The sequence below is a fragment of the Excalfactoria chinensis genome, chromosome 3 (genome assembly GCF_039878825.1).
Source record: "Excalfactoria chinensis isolate bCotChi1 chromosome 3, bCotChi1.hap2, whole genome shotgun sequence".
NCBI lineage: Eukaryota > Metazoa > Chordata > Aves > Galliformes > Phasianidae > Excalfactoria > Excalfactoria chinensis.
In genome coordinates this window covers 61,912,439-61,934,949 of record NC_092827.1, presented here as the reverse complement: position 1 = coordinate 61,934,949, position 22,511 = coordinate 61,912,439, and the positions used below count along the sequence as shown (strand labels likewise).

Sequence of the window (22,511 nt, the reverse complement as noted above, 5' to 3'; positions counted from 1 at the left end):
TTTAAATCATCTTTTCATTCAGTTTTGTGGTCTCTCTCTTCGTTTCAGTGATTAGGGACTTGGCAGGGCCGGGCTTCTTTTTTGATTTGGAAGATAGCTTTGGTTTGGAACATCCGAAAATAAACGATGTCCAAAAGTTTCCTCTTTTGTCTGCTGTGATTTCAAAGCAATTTTCATGGCTCCATTCAGGACTGCCTAATAGAAGAAAATGGAACAATAATTACTGCCCACAGAGATTCTAACACAGCAGTTATTTAACTAGGATCTGACAAACATCTCTTAGACGCACTCCCACTCCCTGAAGAACTGCAGAGTTTAAGCCAGGCCCTTCTGATGGTGGTCACTGTCTTTACTCAGGCCAGCTTTTCTTGAAACAAGCATGAAAGTGTGAAGCGGTGCAAAGCAAGGTGACTCAGGCAGCACAGAGATGTGTGCACGCACTTTGTCCAATGCCATGGCCTGTAGAGCACCTGCCAGCTCACGTTTTGAAAATATGATGCCAATAAGTAGTCGTGTGTGCAACTAAAGTGGGGTTTTCTGAAGGGATGTGTTGGTAGATATGGCATATCCTGGTCAGACTTCTCCTTGCTAGAGGCCAAATCTGTGAACATCTGTTCAGGGCTGTGAGAGCAGCTATGCAGCTTCTGGACCGCAGCTGCGGAGATCAATGCCAAGGAATTTCTAGGTTGGCTCTCGTCCACCTTGGTAACCACCCGTGTCCTTGCATGATTCAGGAGGGTAAAAGCCACAGTCTACCAAGTGCAGTCTGTGCAAGGGTTGCTGCTGCTTTTGGTGGGCAGGGCTGTGCCACCATCCTGGTATGGAAGTTAATGAACCATCTTCTGCAGCAGAAAGAGATTTTTATTAACACCTGAGCGATCTCGTGTGTAATATCTTAAATTATTCTTCTGTTTGGGAAACTTCTTAAGGGGGCAAGTACAAAACATCTGCTATGATTATTTACCAGGATACAGCAAAGAAATAGTGACATGTACCGGATTGCCTGGTCTAATGTCGGGCAAAATTAAAAAGTCATGGTCATTTGTGGAAAAGTATATTTGTTGCACTTGCTTTTGCTGTTGTTGTTTAAATCAGTTTGTATTCATTGTATATTGGGAAGATTCACAGAATGCTTTGTATGTTTTGTAAGGAATAAATGTCATCTTCTCCTACTGCCTGCCTTTGAAATAAAAGAGTGCAGAGTGGTGAGTGCTTTCCTTTTGAGAATGTTTCCAGACGGCCTCTCTGACTAATGTATGGTTTAATTGAAAAACTGATGCTGTTACTTATCATAGAATCACAGAATCACCAAGGCTGGAAAAGACCTAAAAGATCATCCAGTCCAACCGTTCACCTATTACCAATAGCTCCCACTAAACCATGTCCCTCAACACAACATCCAATTGTTCCTTGAACACCCCCAGGGTCGGTGACTCCACCGCCTCCCTGGGCAGTCCATTAAAGTGCCTGACCATCCTTTCTGAGAAGTAATATTTCCTAATGTCCAGCCTGAATCTCTCCTGCCACAGCTTGAAACCATTCCCTCCAGTTCCACTATCTGATAAACACTGCTATTGTCAAAGCCATATGCATGTATTCATTTGGCCACTAAACAAACCTGTGCTGGTAGGTAGTACTGCTGTTCAAAGGAGGGTGAAGCATCGCAAAAACAAAACAAAGCAAAACCCCCCAAAACAGGAAACAGTTTGTACCAAGAGTGACTGACTCACTGCTGTCACCTGCCCTTGCAGACTGTGGCAGCACAATGTTGACCAAGGGTTTCTGTCTTTTTGATGATGGTGGTTTTCTGCTCCAGCTTAGAGTTATGTCAGGAGGGTAAATTGATCACTGTAATTGTTCATTAATGCACTCTTGTTTAATGTACTTCTAGGGTTATATTCTTCAGAATGATGATAAATTATGGTGGCTGCAATTAATGTCGCTGCGGTTAAAAGGATGTCAGCATTTCTATTAATACAGGGTAATTTTGGGGGGTTTTATAATGAAGCTATTAAAAATGGCTGAAACTTAGGATACAAAGTTCCAGTGTACTTTATGCGCACAAAATTGCCTGGATTCTGATCTAATCAATAGATGTATCTAATCTAATGAGATGGTAAAAATAGAGTTGAGAGAACCTCTGAAGATTCACGTGCTGACTTATGGATATGGAAGTATAGTCACGCAAACGATGCAGGGGTGACCAGATGGAAACATGGTGGTGAAGGTGACGGGCACTTTGCTTGAAGGGCGCTCTACCCCCAGCCTGGTCTGTTTGTTGGGCTGTAGGCCCACCCCTTTGTTTTCTGTACCAGGAGCTTCCTGACATGAGGTTTGCTCTCTGTGGCAAAAACAGTTCTGAGTTTCATCAAGAAGTGTAAGTGGGTGCTGCTGGATGGGGTGGCTGTAAGGAAGCGAGATGGGGTCATGTCTGCAGCATCTCCCATGCAAGAAAGGAGTTGGTTGCGTTCCTCACTGCAGCTGGAAGCGAGGCAGCAGGGCCAGGCTTGCTGCTGTGGGGCTTAGGGAGGTGGATGGCCAAGGCTGCTCCAAATCCATGTCCCTGGCAGCCCCGGGTAACAGTGGTGAGCAGGAGCAGTGGAAAAAGTGATGGAACAAAAGTACATTAAATATTAACAAGATGAGTGATGTAGAGGAGCTCCGAGGGAGTTTATACGCAAAGGCAGCCAAGCTTCAACTAAAAATAAGCCACCTAATGTTAAAATCAGGTTCCCGACTGAGCAAGTGAAGGTAGGAAATGCTGTGCCCACCTTTAGAAAAAACCAAGTGCTAGGGCTGATTTTCAGTATTTCAGATAATTAGTCGAACAATAAAGAGAATTCTCAGGCACTTAGATTACAGGAAAAGAAAGGAGGAGGAACAAGGTAAGGACGGCTCTCTGGTATACTGACTACTGGGAAAGGTGCTGCCGGAGGAGTCACGGATAGAACCAACCCAAGGACGATTTTCCTCACAGAGGAAACATACAGAGAAATAACTTTTAATTAATGTCTTGTGTTTTGTTTTTTTCCTATAGTTTTTCCTTCCGACGAGAGGTAACGGGAACAGGGAGGGACTTGTTCTGAGCAGCTGGTGTGACACAGAGGCAGCAAGGAGCTGTTATGTCGATTGGGATGCAGGTAGTGTAGGAAGTGTCCGCAGAGCGACAGCGTGCTGAGCCTGGTACTTGGGAGTGATGGCACACCGGGGTATGTGGGGTGGGATATACGGGACAGTCTCCTGACACAGCTATCTGTTTGGTATCTCCCCTCTTCCTAAATATACAGCGGTTTTCTGAAATGATGACAAAACACCAATAAATGAACAGGCGTTATTATTACGATAGCTGTCAGTCCCAGGTAATGAGATACACGGAATTCTTGGCTGTGGCAATCCTATCAGTTATGGGTGTTTTCCAAACATAGAAATGCTGAGAGCAAAGACAAGGAGCCGAGGCAAGGCACACTTCGTCTCGCAACTCTCTTGTTTCCATGCATTATGGAACGAGGTGTTATTTACTCTCAGGTCAGAGTTCAAGGGCTCCACATCTCAGCACATTTCTTCTCGGTTTCTTTTTCTGCATTCCACTTGTCTTTGCCTTCTTAAAGACACACAAGGGCTTCAGAGGCTTTTATTTTCCTATATTTTTTCTTTTTTCCCATCTTTTTTCTTTATTTCCTCGACGGACATTGTGCCTAAAGACCCGAATATAAACATTACAGCACTTGCAACTGAGAAGCCGACAGCCTCGGTAACTAGCTGGGAAAGCTCAGACTTTGATCAGCAGCAGAGCGAGCATTGCTGTGGGAAGAGGCACGTCTGAAGCGCACCGGGAAAATGAGTTCTGCCGCTTCTCCGAGGTAGCGTTCAGCCTCCTCATTCTATTGCCTTTCCGCAGCTCGAAGGAGAAAGTGATGCTTCCTGCCTAAAGAAGAAAAAGGAGACGCCATCAGGGTAAACTGAAACGTCCTTCCAAATAATCTGTAGGTGCTTTCAGAACGAGCTTATCAAAATTAGGGCCCTGGGCTTAGACGCACGGAGAGAGCTCGGCAATGGGACGCGGCAGCTTCCCCCCGCAGCCCGTGGATCGCAGGGTGCCGCTGCCTGGCGCAGCCTCGGCGGGACGCCAGCCGCTCACGCAGGGCCGCGCTCCGGCCGGGACCGCCTGCTTGTATTTCTTTTCTTTATGGGAAACGGGAAGATGTGGCTGAGTGTCACAGCTCAGGCTGAAATACACCTCATCGTCGTTTCACGGAGCCCTTGGGTTGGAAGGGCCTTAAAGCTCACCCGAACGCAGCCCCCTCCCGCGGGCACGGGGCTGCCGCCCACCGGGTGGGGCATCCCAGGCCCCCGTCCGACCCGGCCCTCAACTCTAGGCAGGAGGGCGGCAGACCCCGGCGCCGACTACCGCTCTCCCCGCGCTCCTCCCGAGGCGCGGGGCGGGGCCGGGCGGCGCTCAGGTGCGGCCGGGGAGATGCCGTGGGCGGGGCCGCGCTGACCACGCCGAACCGCGCCCGCCCCGCGGGAGCCCCGGCCTCGGGGCCGCGGGGGCCGGGGGAGGAGCCGCGTCCCGCCCCGCCCCGTCCCGGCCGTGTCCCGCGGCGGCCACCGCCCCGCCCCTCGGAGCGAGCCCTGGGCGCTCTCCCGCAGCCGCCGCGTTGCCCGGCTAACAAAGGGGGCCGGGGGAGGAGCCGCGCGGGCCGGAGGAGGGGCGGCGGCTGGCAGGAAAGTTGTGGCTTCGTCGGCGCCGCGGGACGGGAGGAGCCGCGCGGAGGGAAACGGGGCCGCTCCCGCCACCGTGTCCGAGCGGTGAGCGGCGTTGGGGCGGGACGGGGCCGAGTTCGTTCCCGGCTCCCCGCCGGAGAAGGGGCCTCGCAGCGGGGAGCCGGGACGGGGAGCGCCGGGGCGGGCGGGCCGGCCTCCTACCGGCCGCCCCCGAGTGGGAGCGGGACTTCGGGCCGCCCCCGGCACCCCCTTCCGGGCCGGGTCGCGGCGGGGGTGTGGCGGCCGTGTCACGCCGCCTCTTTGCTCGCCCCCAGGTGCTGAGTCGGGACCCATGGGAGCCTTCCGGCGGGGGGCTTAGCGGCGTCGGCAGCGGAGCCGCAGCGTGGCGGCATGGCCCGCGTCGCCCCGCCCGAGGAGGGGGCCGCCGCGTCGCACGGAGAGTTCGGAGACATCATCAAGTCCCGCTCCGGTAAGCGGCCGCGCGGTCGGCTTCTTTCGACGGGGTCCTGAGCGCGGAGCGTCCCGCAGCTGTCCCGCCGCTGAGTAGCAGGAGTTGTGCGTCTATCTCCCTCCTTTTTATTTTTAGTTATTTATTTATTTATAATCGCTACTCAGGTCTGTTTGTTTGCCATCCACCTACCGCGTTGTAATTACCTCTGCTTTTGTAAATAACCGTGTGCTCTTATGCAACCTGCCGTTGGCAGCTCTTATCCCGCACGGAGCAGCGATGCCGTGCTGCGTGCCGCCGTGGTGCCCGGGCAGTAAACCGGTGCGTTTCCCTCTCCACATAAAGCAGCCGTGTGAGGCTCACGGCTCAGACGCTTCCTCCGGCAGATATGAAGGTTAATGAGGATTGTGCTCTGTTTTGATATGTCTCAGTCTTTCTGAGGCTCTGGTGGGTGCCGGGCGAGGTGAGGGGCCATCCTCAAGTCAGGAGTGGAGACTCAGTAGGTGCAGAAGTGTGTTGCTTACACCTTGGCAGACTGCTGTCTGTGGTTGGCATCTGGGTGCCCACGGCTTTAGCCTCAAAGGCTCTTTTCTTTTAAAGTGCCGAGTGCCACCCGTGTCAGAGGGTTTTATTCCATACGTGTGATTTACACAGCGTGCTTTCTAAAACGAAAAATATCAAAGTTCCATACATTAAAATCCGTAACTCCTCCACTGACTGTGACTCGATCTGTCAGATGGAGCGTGTGTGGATTTGAAACTGGGTGCTTGCATAGACAGTTCCCTGATGTTTCTGTTATGAGAGCTGTGGTGAACGGAGTCTCTCTTAACTTCTGAAAGTGCAGTTTTGGAAAGGAACGCTTGTGTCTTGGAGCTTTGAGTGCTGTAGTGCCTGTATACGTTTTCTTCTGTTATTTTTAAAGCTTTGGATGCAACTTTACGTGGCTGTAGGCAGACCCTGTCAGTGCTCTGGGTTTGGTGGACAGCATGCAGACAGTTTGTGTGCCCGTATATAACGCGTGCTACCCACCTATGGTACGGCCCAGGGAGCTTGGCTGTGTTTGAGGTTTTCCTTGGACGCACAGGTGGTGCAGTGACTGCTGTTGTTTGGGTTTGGGAGGCCAATTGTAATGTCTCGTTAAAACCACTGTAAATTTTCTCTCTCTCAATGAGAAAGTTACTTACGTTCTTAGAGTTGGAAGGGTAAAGGATTTGTGTGCTATGCAAGCAATTGTGAGCAGAGATTGCTTTTATATAGTTGGTCTTTTAAAAAAAGACATGGTACTCTGACTTGGATCTGGGTGCGTGAGCTTGTGAAGGTAATCACTATATAGCACAAATGGATCTGAACCTTTCCCATCGAGTGAATCCATGGGAGGAATTCCCTAATGAAAGGGCTGAAGTTCACTGCAGTACCCATGGCAGCAAATTAAAGGCCAGTTGTCAGGACTGGGGAAGATATTACTGTCTCTGCTTCCATTTTTCTTAGGTACATGGAAAGGAGAGTGTTTTCTCCTTTTAAAGTATCAGTATGAACAGAGTTGTTTATTGCTGGGCTGATTTCTCTGGCATGGGATGGCCTTCACTGCGTGACAGGAGAACAGTAGGAGCATTACCTTGTAACTTGCTGCTATTTGAGATCTCTGGAGTCTGCGTCTGTTTGAGGACACAGGGCGCAGAGTCAGCTAAGATTTATGGTCTCTGCTTTACTTTTGCAATGGAAAATGAGTGGTGTTCCATCCTTGGAGGTATTCAAGAAACAATTAGAGGTGGCAGTGAAGGAGGTGGGTTAGTGGGCATGGTGATGGCTCAGTGGTTGGACTAGGTGATCTTAGAGGTCTTTATCAACCTTACTGATTCTACTGTTCTGTAAGCTCATAATAACCAGTAACGTGGACCACATCTAGCAGTGAATCAACAGAGTGTGCAAATACACATTTAAAGTATCTTGTTATAATTTGGAAGAAGAAGAATCATTCGCAATGGAAGTGTTTTCCAAAGACAGGCCCTTAGCTGGTAACAATATTTATAAATACATGTAAGCTTAAACTTTAGCAACCTATCAGACTCAAAGTATTGTTGCTTTAGTTGTCTTGTTTAGGGGAACTGGGGAGCAACCAAAAAAGTCCTAAAGATGACAGGAATGCGGTGGTGGCTTATTGAAAATGTGAGTGTGGATCTAATGTTGCTCTTGTGAGAATGCAGTTAAGACTTGTGGAGTTCTGCTACTGCCCTGGACTGCGTGGTGCCCATCTGCACCCGTTCTTATGAGAGGAACCGGCTGTGTGACTTCTTTCTTAATGACTTGTCACGGGAAAACTGCCAACAGATCATGAGAAGACTAGAAGAGTGTTGCAGCAAATCATGGTTTTTCTATAGAGCAATCAAAATAAATTAACAGAGGGTTGGGATTTTATGTGTATTACTTGTGCAATCCTCTATATCACAGGATTTCACAGATGGCAGAAGTAATGGTGCAGGTTATCTAATTCATCCTCAGAGGAGTGATAAAATTGTGCTTCTGAACAAAGATCCTTGTATGTTATTATGTTGAGAACACTTTTTCCTTCAGTGTTCCATAAGAAAGCTTGTGGGAGTGCTATATGCTGGAGCTGTTGTAAGTGATAAACGCTTGACGATGCAAAGGAAAAGTGTTGGGTTTATCCAGTGATCTCACTTCTGTAATTTGTGACACTGAGGAAAGAGTAAGACTTTCCTGTTGTCCAGTTAGCCTTTATTTTCTGCCCTGGATGGTCTCAGTGCAGCAGATACAGGCTGGTTTTGATGAGACATCTTCTGCACTTAGAATAGACTGCGGCAGCAACTAAAGCCACCTCTAAAATAACTGTGTTGCTGTGATAATCCAAAGGGAGGATGCCTCATGTTTGCCTCCCTTCCTGTGAGCCAGGGCTGGAGACTCACTGGCTGGGTGGCTTTGCTGGGTTTGTGGGTTAGATATTTAGTATATGCGTAGTCTGTGCTATGCCTGTGCCTCTATATGGCTGCTTGCTGTGGAAAAGCAGTTTTTCTGTTCTGCTATGCTATGAAGTTACACATACAAAGCCAGTTTGTATCTTCGAACAGTGTCTTGTGCAAATAGGTGATCTTCCCTCTTTGCTTTTGGGAAGGAGTGCTGGGGGCTGATTGCCTTGCAGTGGTGAAAGCAGTGCTGTCATCACCGTGCTTGAAGAACAGATGAATCTTCGCTATGATTAATTATGGAAAAAAGAAGAACTTGCTTAAAATCTGTCGTGGTAGTTTGGAATGGCAATATGTAATTAAGCAGTAAGACATGACAGGAAAAACATTGCTGGAAGATTACTGTATACCTCTGGTGCATTTAAAGATATGAGTTCCTGTCTAAAAGGAAAGGAACTTAATTCTCATCTACCTTACATTTTTAATTGCATTTAATACGTTTTGCTGAAAGGCTGCTTGAAGAAACTGTAACTTATTTTTGTAGTTCTTGAGCAACTCTTCTGAGAAGTACTGCTGTTCTGTCCTCACGAAGCGATGCCTGCAGCTGTCCTGTCCTGGGACTGCCCTGCCCTGGGACACTGTGCTCTGCCTCTGCAGACAGTTCCTTCATCTTGGCCCTATGTGGCCATTTCTCGTCTGTCACTTTGGTTTAGTCAGTGTGAACTGGCTGCAAGCATGCCATTCAGATCTGTCTGGTGCATGCAGAAAGGGCACAGCAGCTTTTGCATGGTGTGATCTTTCCAGGGATGTTCATACAGAGCATGTACCGGTGAGGTGATGCGGACAAGTGGTAAATTCACAGGTCCTTATTTCTAGCTGCTAAAATGGAGTTGTCAAAAATAAACCTCAAGGTTGCTTTAGGCTGGCGCCTTTCTGTCAGCTATTGCTGCCTTGTCCTCTGTGGACAGATTAGGTACTGCAATGAAGACAGTTCTAGGGTGATGCTATAGCTGTCATGAAATGGCAAATATATATATATATATCAGACTAGTTTCCTCTAGTCTCTTGATTGGTAGCTAAAGAAATAACATATGCCATACCATGTGCTTGAAGCACGACTTTGCCTTGGAATAGAAAGCAAGGCTCCTTAGGGAAAGAAAAAAACCCAAACCATAAAAGCAGCCCATTGATTTCTGTGTGCTCTGCCAGGAAATGAAGAAATAACCCTGTGCAGGAGCTGCTGCACGGAGCACTCACTGCCTGTTGTAGTTTGAATGCCTCTGAAGGGGTCTAAAGTCACAGTGGGGAGAAGTGGCTGCTGCTGTGCAAGACCCCCATTTTCAAGGATGACATTGGGGGGAGGGGTGGACAGGAAGCAGCAGACCCAGAGACCTGCAGTATTCCTCCACTGCCTCCTCCTCAGCCCTGGAGTCTGATGAAGATGGATGAATCTCAAGAAGTCTAAGGAAAATGATGTGCATATGTGTAAAGAAACAGCCCAAGTTCACAACATTGGTGTCACGTTTAACAAAGATTTAGCCATATCTCCACAGTGGCTTGTCACTTTATTGCCTCTCCTTGGATGTTTCTCTTGACAGAATCATCTCCATGTGATGGCTCTTGTGAGCAGGAAAGAGTAAGGCAGTATTTGTATTTGTGTCTTCAGCACGTGGAAAAAATGGGGGGGATGGACTGGCATATGTGGGGAAAGCATTGAAGGTATACTTGAAGGGAGCCAGTTTTGTTTTGGGGCTGCCAGGTAGCTGTATCTATTAGTGCGTTCAGAGCCTGCGTAACGTGCTGTTTTACAGCATCTTTCTTCTGAAGGAAAATTCTCTGAGAAGCCCACAGCTGTTCACACCAGTCTTGGGAGCAGATGCTTGCTGCCCAAAGTTGGGGAGAACCGTATCTAGTTTGGATGACTTAATAACAGCCTGAAGAATGAATAATAGGGTTTAAACGTGGTGAGGTGGGAGGGAGGAGTTTCATTGTCTGCCTTCTTATTGTGTTGATGAAAGATTAAGTTTTAGCATTCCGTAGTTTGTCAGAAGTCTGCTTTATGTCTTCCTCCCCTCTCTCATGTTTCTGGAACTAAATGAGGAAGCGAGCTGAGCTATAGTTTCCAAAAGTGACAGTATATGTTCAGAAGAAAACTGGGACTTTGAAGGTAGTGACAAAAATAACAGTGAAAGTAAATAGAAGAGCCCTCTGGCATCTTCGGGTTTGCAAGCTATAGTTTTGGGAATGAAGCGAAAGCTGACTGCCCTGTAAATAGATACAGCTGCAAAGATGGTGAAACATCTGTTTTCAAAATAGAAAAGTAAAAAATTGCTGTTTATTAGAATTTGACATTTTGGGCCCTTTTTCTTTGAAGGGACTTTGAATGGACATCTCATGGTCTGTTTGGAGTGAGGAAGTGAGAAGAACAACTTATTCTGTTCATGGTAGCTGAGCTGAGCGTGTTGAGCAGTGGCACAAGAAGGACCCCAACCAGCAAACAAACACTTGCCTTTACCTTCTGCAGTTGCTCAGGGCTGGTGTGCTGTGATATGCCAGGAGGTGGCTGACTGCAGCAGGGAGTGTGCAGGCAGCTGAGGTTCCTCCTGCCTGGCTTGTGTGGAGCCCATGGCAGTCCTAAGGCTGTCTGGGTGTGTTGAGGCTGTGTCTTCCCCCTTACCATCAGCCCTGGGCGGGAACCAAGGGATGCAGTGGGCCCTGTTTATCAGCACTGTTTAGGCCCATCTATAACTTTCTTTTGAAATTTAAATGCAGTACTCCTGTCAAAATGAAGCTTTCTCTGGTGATCTGGCTGCTTTTCTGGAGTGGGTATTTCCCTCTGAGTATGGATGAAGTGGTGAAGCACTATTGAGTTTTCCGCTGGTGGGAGCTGGGGTGGCTCCCTGCTTTGGTGGAAGAGTAACTTGTATCTCAGGAATAGCAGATACACATTATTAGGAAAAGTTGTGGCTAAATGTCAGATTAGATGCATTTTCTTAGCATTAATTCACTGGTTAACTTTAGGGAGTACACAGTCAGAAATTATTGCTAACAAAGATCCCTTCTGGACTTTGTCAGCTTTCCCTCTTGCCTGGTTGAAAACAAAATTAGTATCCAACATCCAAAAACTGTTTCCTAATCCTTTGTAGAAGAATTCAACATCTTTTACGACAGTCACTGGCTCATGTACTTAGCTGTGGAGAAACACGCACTTAAGCAATAAAAAAATATTCTTTAATGGGTCTGTTTAATGCATTTCACAAATAACTTCAGTTAATTCTTTTGTACTCTGCTTTTATTATCTAGCATCAAATGTCATCTTTGCTCCCTTCCCAATTTAGATCGTGGCAGAGGACCAAAGGTGGAATATGCTCCTGCCATATAACGTTACACATTATTGATTGGAGAAGGTGGTGTGATGTGTAAGTTCTGAAGTGCTAGATTTTTTTATTGTTATTGAATGACCACAGTATCCTGAGTGAACAAGGAACACTCGATGAAAAGGAGAAGATTAATTTGAAAATTGTATGGAATCAGGCTTGGTATAGGGCAGAGCCTTTTGGTATCTATGTTACTTTAATTATTATTACATACAATACGATTATATTAAGAGAATAAGCAGAGTAGTATTTAAATGCCAATAGACCAAGACCTTTCTCTTCCCTCTTTTGAGGCTTTAACTTCTGTTACGACTTAATAATGAACAACAGCTAAGATCAGCATAAATAGTTTTCAAAGAGAGTTCATTGCTCTCATTCTTTTCTGGTTTCCACACATACATTTTGTTCTTGGACGAGGCTTCTTGTAAAGCTTCATGGGAATTCATCTTGTTGATGTGGTATCTCTTTCTTGAGAAAAGACTTTTTGGAAGCTCAAAGTCTAGCAGACTTTCTGAGTATAGTTTTGCTCTCAGGGTGTGTAATCCTTCTGTTTTGGATGCTTTTCCCATGTGTTCAGGAATGTTTCTCTTGGACCTGGCTGTAGCGCCCACTTTAGAGCTTTCTGGTTTATTTTACTCTGCTCTTTTGAAATACAATTTTAATCTATTTTTAGGTAATTTAATGCGCTGATCAGAAGGAATAGAATTTATTAAATGTAATCTGAGAGTTGATAGAAGTCACAATACAGATGTGAAATGTTCGCTTTGCCCTTTCTCCCCCCAGAATGCATACTTGTTTTGCGGTCTGTGTAGACTGGTGTGTCTGACGGGGCATCAGGTAAGTGTGGTACCCAGGTAGAGGCAGGCAAGGACACAGCTTGCTCCCGGGGTGCTGAGGACAGGAGCAAACTCTCCAGACAGCTACAAATCCCCTTGGCGTAGGTCGAGAGCACCATCACATCCTCAGCGTTCTGTGCGTCTTCATTCTGACTGATGCCTCAGAAGAGGCGGCGTTTCAGGGAGTTTAGGCTTTAGCTTTTTTCTAACAACTTGAGCTCTACTGTTTGAACACCAAGATAATTGAAGGCAAAAGGACCATTTAGCCACCTAAACAACCCCCAAAAAACTAAGCAAATGTTGTTCTGGATTCATTGGTCATTTGAAATTTTACTAAAGCTGTGAAGCATACCATGGCTTCAGGAAGGTCATGTTGCTGTCTTGTTAAGAGAAATCAAATGTTGAATGTTTTATCAGCGTGGAAGTGAGTTCTGTACTGGACTGCACAACCAGCACTTTCTTAATTGAACAAATGAAAGAGAAAGGAAGAACTCAAATGGGGTTGCTCCCACTATCACAAACGTCATACCACTTTGGGTTTGTTTCCTCTTTTGTTTTTGTAGGCAATTGAAATCTTAACTGAAGTTCACTTTTGCCCTACCGTCTGAACATTGACTGAAAGCTCATTTTCAGTTACAGGAAAAGAAGTGTTAAAGGAATGGTGGTTCTTTGCTTTCTGTGACTTTACTGGGATAATTTACAGACGTGCGATGGGTGCTGGGCTCTTAACTTGGTGCTCTGTGCCTTAATAAAGCTCCTGCTTCCCTGATCCTTTTGCCCTTAGGTGAAATGTTGAGTAGAGATGCAGATTTAGCAGCTGTATGCCAGTTCTAAGGAGGCTGTTTCATTTGCCAGGGTACTTCATGCCACTTTTTCTTCTGTTTGTGGATTTTGGGGAAACTGATGGCAACTATTTGCAGCATGTTTCCAAGTGGATGTTTTTCTCAGTACTTTCTGATCTAGAGGAAACCAGATCTGTCAAAACATCCAGGGCTGTTGAGGTGTCAGGGAGGAGTAACTGCTGTGTCACTGGAGGTGTTAACTGCTGCCCTACAGTAGAGCTTCTAAGTGACATCTTTTCAGAACTGGACAAAATGCCCTTTTTTTATGCCAAAAGGATAAGTACACAGTCTGCATCTTTGTTCCATGTTTGTGTGTGTGGCAGGGAGAGCGTGAGGTCTTGCCACAAGGCCTCTGGTCCGATTTCTCAGGATCTTTTTTTGTAGCTCTTCTGAAATGTTTTCATTTAGTCTGTAATAAAGTAAGTGGTTCTAAAACTCAGGAAACTTGATGTTAATGAATTCCGTGTGAATTGTGTGTTTTTGTTTGTGTTTGCTCTAAGAGGGGAAATAACTTCCATAGTGGGTCATGAAGGCTGTTTGTTTTTCCTACTCTATCAGAGCTAAAAAGTAGAAAATAAAAATTCCCGACTGTTCTTGGGGACTTTATCCTCTACCTGTGAACTGCTGGAGGTTTCCTGTCACTGTGTGGTAACAACTTACTCTTCTCACTCAGCAGTATTAAAAACTTAAGTGCAATAGCTACTATCTTTAAACAATGTTTACACGCTGGCGTTATTGTGTGTGTTTGTGAAGAAGATCACAGAATGGCTTGGGTTGGAAGAGGCCTCAAAGATCACAAGTCTCCAACCTTTCTGCCACAGGCAGGGCCACCAACTTCCACATTTAACACTAGATCAGGCTGCCCAGTGCCCCATTCAACCTGGCCTTGAGCACCTCCAAGGATGGAGCATCCACAGCCTCTCTGGGCAGCCTGTTCCAGTGCCTCACCATTCTCATAGTAAAGAATTTCCCCCTGACATCCAACCTACATCTTCCCTCCTTCTTCTTGAAACCATTTCCCCTTGTCCTGTTATCTGCCCTTTTGAAGAGTTGAAAAATAGTCACAACCCACTTTTAAAAAATTAAAGAAAAAATAATAAATGAATCCTACCTGTAATTCTCCAAATTCTTTTCTTTGAAAGATCACTTAATTTGGTGTGACACACACGGTGTGGTTGAGGTGTAACAGAGCTCTTGGCGTGTCGTAAGGTACCATAATTGAGAAGAAAGGAAGCGGGGTTAATCTTTAAACAGTTTTGCTTCCTGTAAGTAAGAAGATGGAATAGTTTGCTGCTGATCTCGTGAAGCAGGTGGTTTTGTGGGGTGATTGCTACCAGATTGTTTGCAGTCAAAATTAAGTCGGAGTTCTGTTCCCTCTCAAAGAAATTAAACTTTATGTGAGAAAAGCGAGGTTCTGTGGTCTGGCCAAGCTGAGTCATAGCAGGACAGTCTTGGTGTCCATGTGTGCCGTCTTTGTGTTGCATGCTAGAAGACAGCTTCCAGAATAAATGGGCTGGATTAGAAGAACATGTGTTGGACAGAAGCAAACTTTTCCCACCTGTCTCCTATGAGCACTGGCAATGAAGCTGGGACACTGATGTCTTTTAATTTTAGGCTCAATGTTACAACTGTGAAGTACAGTAGCCTCCTCTCTGCCTAAGTGTCAAACCTGCCTTTCTGTATGTATGTGTCTGAGCTGGCACAATCTGTATTTGAAAGATGTGTTCTGGAGTAGCTGGAGTTAAGATGTGTTATCCTGAATTTGATGTGATGCAGTCTGTTTTATGCAGGGCAGGTGTTGTGGCACATAAGAGCCAGGAGCCTGAAGGTTCATGTGAAAGGTGATGACAGCAGAGAATAGTCAGCTGAGCTGATTTCCAGCAAGTGCATTTTGTAGTTGTTTGTGGCCCTGATTTATTACCAGTTGTCTCTCCAAATGATTGGTCATGGAATGAATAATATTTAAAAATAGATGTCCTGCTGAATTCCAAGTATGGGAGAGATGGTTTTTGAACATGACATGCAGTTAAAAATAATTACCCCAAACAAATATCTCCAAATGTTGCTTTTTGAAAATCGTAACTTCTGTTCTTCCCAACAGTTGCTCTTTTTCCATGTGTGCTGCTTCCTTTGCATGTATCTTGCTTAGCTCCATGCTTTTCCTTTTGGCTGGAGGAAGGCTACTGTGACTGAGGCCACATCTGCTGCATGGTGTGTGTGAGGAAGACCTAAAGAGCCGGAGAGGCATTTTTCCATACTGTCCTCAACCCTATATGAGTGAAGGGAGGATGGACAGGATAGCACTGGGTTGTGTTGTTCTGGGGTGTGGCCTTGTGACTGCACCCCTGTGGCTGTGTCAGGGCTGTGCCTGGGGGCATCCCTGCTCCTGTGTTTTAGTACCATCTCATCTACTTTGTGGATAGAGAACAGCTCAATGAGTGAGTCTAAAAATCCAGTGAAATAGATGGAGGAAGTCATGATACAGCTTTCATGTTACACTCTGCTGCATTCTCTTCACCTCCCTGATCCAGAAGTCATCTCTGGGAGAAGAAAAAGGATTTACCTGCTGTTCCAGTTAGCCTTCACTGGAGTTATTTCCAATGAAGATGAGTTACTTGCTGAAATGCTGCTATGAATGGTCGTACAGAGAAATTGTGGTGCAGAATGAGCTTAGGGCAGTTATCATTTAGGCCTAGACTAGAAAACCTTTCAGGTCCCTAGTAAGAAATTATGGACCTGATGCTTCCAGAGCCATGAGTAGGGAGGAGTCTTTAGCTATCTACAAAAAAAAAAACAAAACAACACCTGAGTGTTTTAGGGCATCATCCTCATAACTTTAATTGAACAGCTCCTGAAGTTTGCTACCAGTTTATTACAGTACTGTTACAGAAATGCTGGGAGTGTTTTGTCCTGATTGAAGCCTGTGCAGCATCCTTGTTCCTGTGTCATCTCAAGGGCCCCAGCTGTCCGGGGTGATGACAAACATGCAGGTGTTATTTTTTCCAAAATAGTCACAGGTGGGTGGGAGGAGTTTGGGGTGGTGCCCATCTTTCCTGTAATTGCCTCTTAATTAGAGCCCTTGTGCTGACTTGTCACTCTTGAAATGGCAGTCCAAACTTTGAAATGGTTTCCAACCACTGACCATTGCCCTAAGCACCAGGCACGAGTGTAGGGTGAGTGCTAGTCTGTTCTCCTGGTGTTGCACAGTGAGGATGGGCCAGGAATGATGTGTGGGTCTAGAGAGCGCTCAGGGTGTTTCTTACCAAGTCGAGCACAAAATCCAAATATGTTCTGGGGAGAGGTTTTTGCGTGTATTGTTTTGCACTAGAGATGTACTGCTTGATGACTGTGTCTAAGACTTAAAGCCTGAAGAGGATTTAAGAAGCTTGCCTGTGTGCTGAAGCTTACATTGAGACCTCTGTGCTAAAATTTGGTGCTGAAAGTTGCTCATCTGACCTGAAGAGCAGACTTTCAGCAACCCATGATTTCTTTTTCCCAGCAGAAAGGCATTGCAAGCTCATAAATCAAGAGCTAAAAAAAAGGAACATTGGTCTCCCTTCCCCTCCCAAAAATAAAACTACCCAAACAAACCCTTGTGTTGCTGGCATTAGCAACCATCTGGCCACTGTGGTGGTTGGTGGCCGTGAGAGAACTTAGCATTGCCATGATGTCAGCCTTTGTATTGCAGGATGGCTGGCCTGCACGCAGAGATGGTTCTGATAACATTTTTGAACAAAAACCCAATGTAGGGGGAAAAAAAAGGATGTTGTAGTTGCTTGCCCCAGATACACTAACAAGTCTGAAGCTTATATTAGTGTCACACTGCAAATACTGAGAAGTGTAGAAAGGAGAAGACCTCAGGTTTGTACGCAGAGGGGCATTATGTCACCACATAGCTGTAGATCCTTTAGACAAAACATAGTCCATGATTGACCTGAAGAAATGTGGGGGATATGTATGGGGAACTGTGGGGTTCTGGTGCTGCATGGTGCAGAGCTTGTTGGCTTGAGGATGGGAGTTGTAGCACCGAGCTGGCAGGTGTGCTTCTAGTTGGATTGTGCAGGATTATTCTGGTTAAATGCCTGCTGGCATTGATCTGTATGGTGTGATCAGCCACTTGAACAATATGGTGTGCTATAGTTGGTGCAGTTGGTGTCTGATTCTTGGTGACTTGCTTGGTGAGGTTGCTGTTAAATTCCATCAGGGAATGCATGTTAGGGTGCGTTGCATGTCAGTGCAGCTGAGAAGGTCCCAGCCTTGCAGAGGAATGTGTGAGTGGAACGTCTGCTCTAGGGCATGCTCCCATTGCAGCCGCTCCTGGTTATTGCTGATACTTCAGTGTTTCTCTTGAAACTGTTTTTTGCTTGTTCATTTGATGCTACATCCAAAATGAGGGGTTACTGGGTTAGATCAGGGCCAATTAGCATATAATCCTTATTTCTAAGGCAGGATACATTTTCCTCAGGAGAAAACGGGGTAAAAGAGGAACAGTTAATACCTAGTGGATCCTGTTGTTTCTAGCTTTATAAAAACATAGTTCAACCCCAATGTGTGGGTTTTATTTTCTCAGGACAAAGTATTACATGGGACGTGGTTGTTGGCTTGCCTATGGATTGGATGCAATGCCTTTGGAACTGAGAAAGCTAACACGAGAAATGAAGGGTCCTGGAAACCTTAACCTATTTTACACATCAGGTTTGCTCTTGTTCTTCATCTCCTTCCAGTATGAGGTTCAAGAATTTCTGGGCCATTGCATTCATCCTTAAAGGACTCAAGTTTAGGTGATTAAATTTAATTTTGAGATGAAGCCTCTACTTGACAGTGAAGGCTTTTCTGAACTAATACAAATGTGTTGAACAGGAACATGGAGAAGATAGGAGCTATTGCTGATTGTGTCCAGTTCTGGGTCCCTCACTGCAAGAAAGACATTGAGGCCCTGGATGGACCCAAAGAAGGGCTACAAAGCTGGTGAGGGTTCTGGAGCACAGGCCATATGAGGAGAGGCTGAAGGAGCTGGGATTGTTCAGCCTGGAGAAGTGGAGGCTCAGGGGAGACCTTATTGCTCTCTATAACTTCCTGAAGGGAGGTTGTAGTAGCTGGGGGTTGGCCTCTCATGTCATTAGTGATAGGACTAGAGGGAATGGTTTCAAGCTGCAGCAGGAGAGATTCAGGCTGGACATTAGGAAATATTACTTCTCAGAAAGGGTGGTCATGCACTGGAATGGACTGCCCAGGGAGGTGGTGGAGTCACTGACCCTGATGGATGTTGTGTTGAGGGACATGGTTTAGTGGGAGCTATTGGTAAAAGGTGAACGGTTGGACTGGATGATCTTTTAGGTCTTTTCCAGCCTTGGTGATTCTGTGATTCTATGATCGTACCACTGGAGCTGGCTAGGAAAAAGCATGAGTAATTCACTCTGCACAATCTATTTTTGTAGAAGTTTTGGTTTTAACATGATTTTGGCGGAGAAAATGAAATAATGGAGTTTACTGCCAGCTGGGAAGTCCTGGTGCATCCTTTCCTCTGTTGCACTGCCCCCACTGCTGTCAGGGAATGGGAGCGTGAACCATTAGGCAGGTGGTGATGATTAACTGTAATACCCAGGTAGCATCACTAACTGCTGAGAGATGTTTTGCTTATTTATTTGTTTTCCACCCTGCTTCTTGTCACCTTTTGTTACAGGAAAATAACACATTTTGTTATTGTCTCTGATTTTAATTTGTAGTCATGTTCACATATAGTAAAAATAATTGAAATTGTAAGATTTATTTATTTTTTTTTTACTCCTTGGGGAAAGAAAAAAGAAAAAAGGGTGAAACAATATGAATTTTTGTGATGGAATGCATGGCTGAAAGATGCTGAAATACTATAGAGGTCATCTGAATTAACTTATGTGGCCTGGAATGGTGCAACCTGCTGGTGAAAGTGTTCTGCATAATTTGAGTGGGAAGAAGGAGGGAAGTTGTGCAATGTTATGTCTTTTTTTGTTTCATATAACTTGTCTTTTTTCTTACTGTTTTGGGTTCTTATGTCTACTAAACTGATGCCGCTTTCCCCTCTTTGTATAAAAAAATAATGCACATAATTGTTTTTTTCCTTCTTGGGGATGGAAGACAGAGGGCAGAAATAAGGAGTTTTGTTCCTTACAAGACATTATTTCTGCCTGATATTCCCACTTGCATTAAGGCTCCTTTCATATTGTTCCAGCACTCTGAAAGGATCTTAACTTGCTATCCTATTTGGAGCCTCTTGTGCTGCCAGAAAAATGTAAGGAGGTTGTAGACGTTTGGGGCTCAGCTCTCATCTACAGGACAATGAAGAGAAGGAAATAATGCAGTTTTGGCTGCCCAGAGTTCAACAGAGCCAAAAGGTCATCAGCTGACAGAGCAGGTGAATTGGGATTATCACAACTTACATTATTGAAAGTCTTTAAAGTGCAATTGAATTAATTATATTTGATCTTGGTGAGAATCTATGGCTGTCGTGATGGATTTTAATCTGCATCTGTTCTTTGGGATGCAGTGTTGCAAGTGAACAAATATAATGTGTGTGAATTGTGCGGGACTCTCCTCTATATCTGCTTTATGTCTCTGTATTATTGCATACTTAGAGAATATATCCTCTCTTTTTTTTTTTTTTTTTCTTTTAAAATTCCTTTTCCATCTTCTTTTTGGATGATTAAATTGAACTCTGCTGCAGTTTGGAGTCTGTGAGGTATCATGAAAGCTTTTTTCAAAGTCTGTCAAACCGTGAAATCTAATTTCAGTGAGAATACACAGTTTTCTCCCACTGTATAAGGTGTATATAACTTAAAAGTGTTATAAAGCCTATTTGTCTGACTGTTTTCCTACGCGATTATTCAATTAGTGCACAGAGCAACAACAAAGGATTTTTGGTTAAAGTACTGTTTCAAATAATGCAGCCTTAAGCAGGGGGAACAAAATAGGTTTTTATTGCCTAAAAATTTCCTCATATACAGCAACAATCAGACTCTTTCTTTAACCCTCCTTTACAAAATCTAGAGAGACAAGAATAGGGCTGAGAAGCCTGGGTGGGTCAGCCAGGTCACATCTTTGAAAGTCATCCAGCTCATAACAAATGATCATCTACCGTTGATTTAAATGAATACGTTACCTACTGCTATGCGATCCCAGCGTGTGTTTAAAAATAAGAAGTGCCGTTTTGTTTTTCAAAGTAAGAGGAAGCAACTTTAATTGCATTTCTATGATAAAGGCTTGTGCGTTAAATCAAGGTGTGTGGGTTTTCTCTGCTGAAAATTAAACAAAAGCTGATCCGGTGATTGTAATTCTCATAATAAGCAGAACTAGTTAAACGAGTCCTTTCAGCTTCAAGTAGTTTCTTATAAAATCCTCTTTCAAATTTCCTTCTGTAAAATAAACAGCTAAATTCAATATGAATAACCACGTATTTAATTTTGAATAAGAAAATTTACTTTATATTCTTAAGAATTTACATATACAAGAGTGACTAATTTTTAAAATGGCATCTTTAAGGAAGATATATATAAAATGTGCATCTAGGTGAAATAATAGTAGAAAATACCTCCTTGGCTCTGAGTTCTTTTGCTTCTTTTCTTTCTAAAATGACATTTGGCTCTTCACCATGGATGAAAAATGTGTGTGGGGGGAAAAAAAAAAAAGATATCTGATCTTACATTTTTCCTTTATGCTTAAGCCAAAGTCCCAGATTCTGTGTTAGTATAAAACAAGCTTGTCGGTTCCCAAACTCATTTTATCTTTGCTCTGCTGCCTGTGTAGTTCTTGACCTGGTGATCAGCTGTGGAGGATGCAGATGTCTATCTTTAGCCTCTTTGAGCTTCCACGTTTAGCTGTGATGTGATCCTCTAAGCTCTCATCATAGTCTTTTGGTACTTCTGTTAGTGCTTAAGGGATGCTTGGTGTACAGAGTGGTCACCTTTTCCTCTGTCCCTCTGCAAATATTCATGTGGAATTTCATTCTGACAGGAACTGTTCAGGTCTGCTTTTGATTCATGGTTGGGTAGAAGTCTAGAAGCAGTAGCTTACCCTGTTCCAAAGGGAGTTTTAAATATGCTCCATCTGCAAGGAAAATTGGATGTTCCTACTTTACTTGAGGTAGCTAAAGAACTTGGCCTGAGAGTGCCCTGGGCTGGCCAGTGTGCTTTTTATTGGTTGTTTCCCCACCCCATTTCAGTGGAACTTTGCTGAATTCTCAGAAAAATTCTTACAACCTGACTATGCATTTCCATCCCAGGGATGAGTGTTTGTGCAGTGAGTAAAGTGTGGATGTGGCCGTGTAGCCGTGTAACCGCACATACTGCCTTAGAGCGGTTACTCATGAATATATTTGAATATTTATATGGTGGATTAACACCGTGGTGTCACGGAGCTTTGGCAGAAGATTTCTTCAGGATCATGCAAGCTGCTCTATGCAGAGTTTGTGGTTTCTTTGCAAAAGCTCATGTTCAAAAAATCATGTCAAAAAAAGCACATACAAAATTCGCTGAATAAGGATGTCTGGAGTTGAATCTGTTTGATTCTGTAAATGCATCTTGTGTTATGGATTGTCATTTACTCTGTCAGATCTTCATTTTCTAAACTGCTTACACAGGGGAAAAGATTCGTACCTTCTCCAGTGGATATCTGTGTTTCACTGAGATTCAAGTAGTCACACTGTAGACTCTCTTTAAAATAAAAAGCATTCATTAAAGGTTTCTATAAATTACCACTTGGTTTCAGCGGTGATGTATCTCCTGTGGTCTGTCCTGTGTTGTCTGTGATATTAATGTGCTGGAGAAGGAAAGATTCTCTCCTTCCAATTCAAGTGAAATTCTTCATTTTGTGGAGACATTTGAGGAGCGCTCACTTCCTTTCCTTAATTTTTTCAAGCTGACTTTCTTCTTCAACTGGCCTTGTTCTCCTGTGGCATCCTGCCCAGACTGAGGGGAGCCTACACAAGGGGAGGGGGGAAGCTCTCTTCCTAGAATAAAGCTTGACAAATCTAGAAGAGCAATGGAGATATAAAAGTTAAAAGAATAGGGCTGGCCTTAAAATAAATAAATAAAAATAGTGCAATTCACACTTCACCAATTGAGGCTGTATGTAATGTGAAGGTGGGTGAACTCCTTGGCATGCAATTAAGGGAGAAGTTATCCATGCGGATCTCCTCAGGTGGGAAGGCTGGTCTAAGGTCAGCCAACTATGGGCAGTTAAAATTCAGGATGGAAGGATAGGAGGTTGTAACCGCTGCCAGTCTTTTCTTCATTAACCAGACCTATGCAAATGAAACCTGTTCTGTTTAAAATTTAACCCCAAGTGATGACTTCTCTATGAACCTTCTAGTTTGGAGGGATCGGTGTTGATGC

At 44.7% G+C, this 22,511-nt stretch overlaps 1 protein-coding gene across 2 annotated transcripts in view; it reads left to right on the top strand.

Moving 5' to 3' along the window:
• The first annotated feature begins 4,672 nt into the window (after nucleotides 1–4,672).
• The window catches only part of UTRN (utrophin), a 340,380-nt gene continuing 322,541 nt past the window's right edge, over nucleotides 4,673–22,511 (top strand). For both annotated transcript variants that reach the window (XM_072330886.1, XM_072330885.1), the window contains exons 1-2: nucleotides 4,673–4,809; nucleotides 5,040–5,194. In XM_072330886.1, coding sequence (XP_072186987.1) covers nucleotides 5,116–5,194 — 79 coding nt within the window. In that variant the 5' untranslated portion in view covers nucleotides 4,673–4,809; nucleotides 5,040–5,115. The remainder of the gene's footprint in view (nucleotides 4,810–5,039; nucleotides 5,195–22,511) is intronic.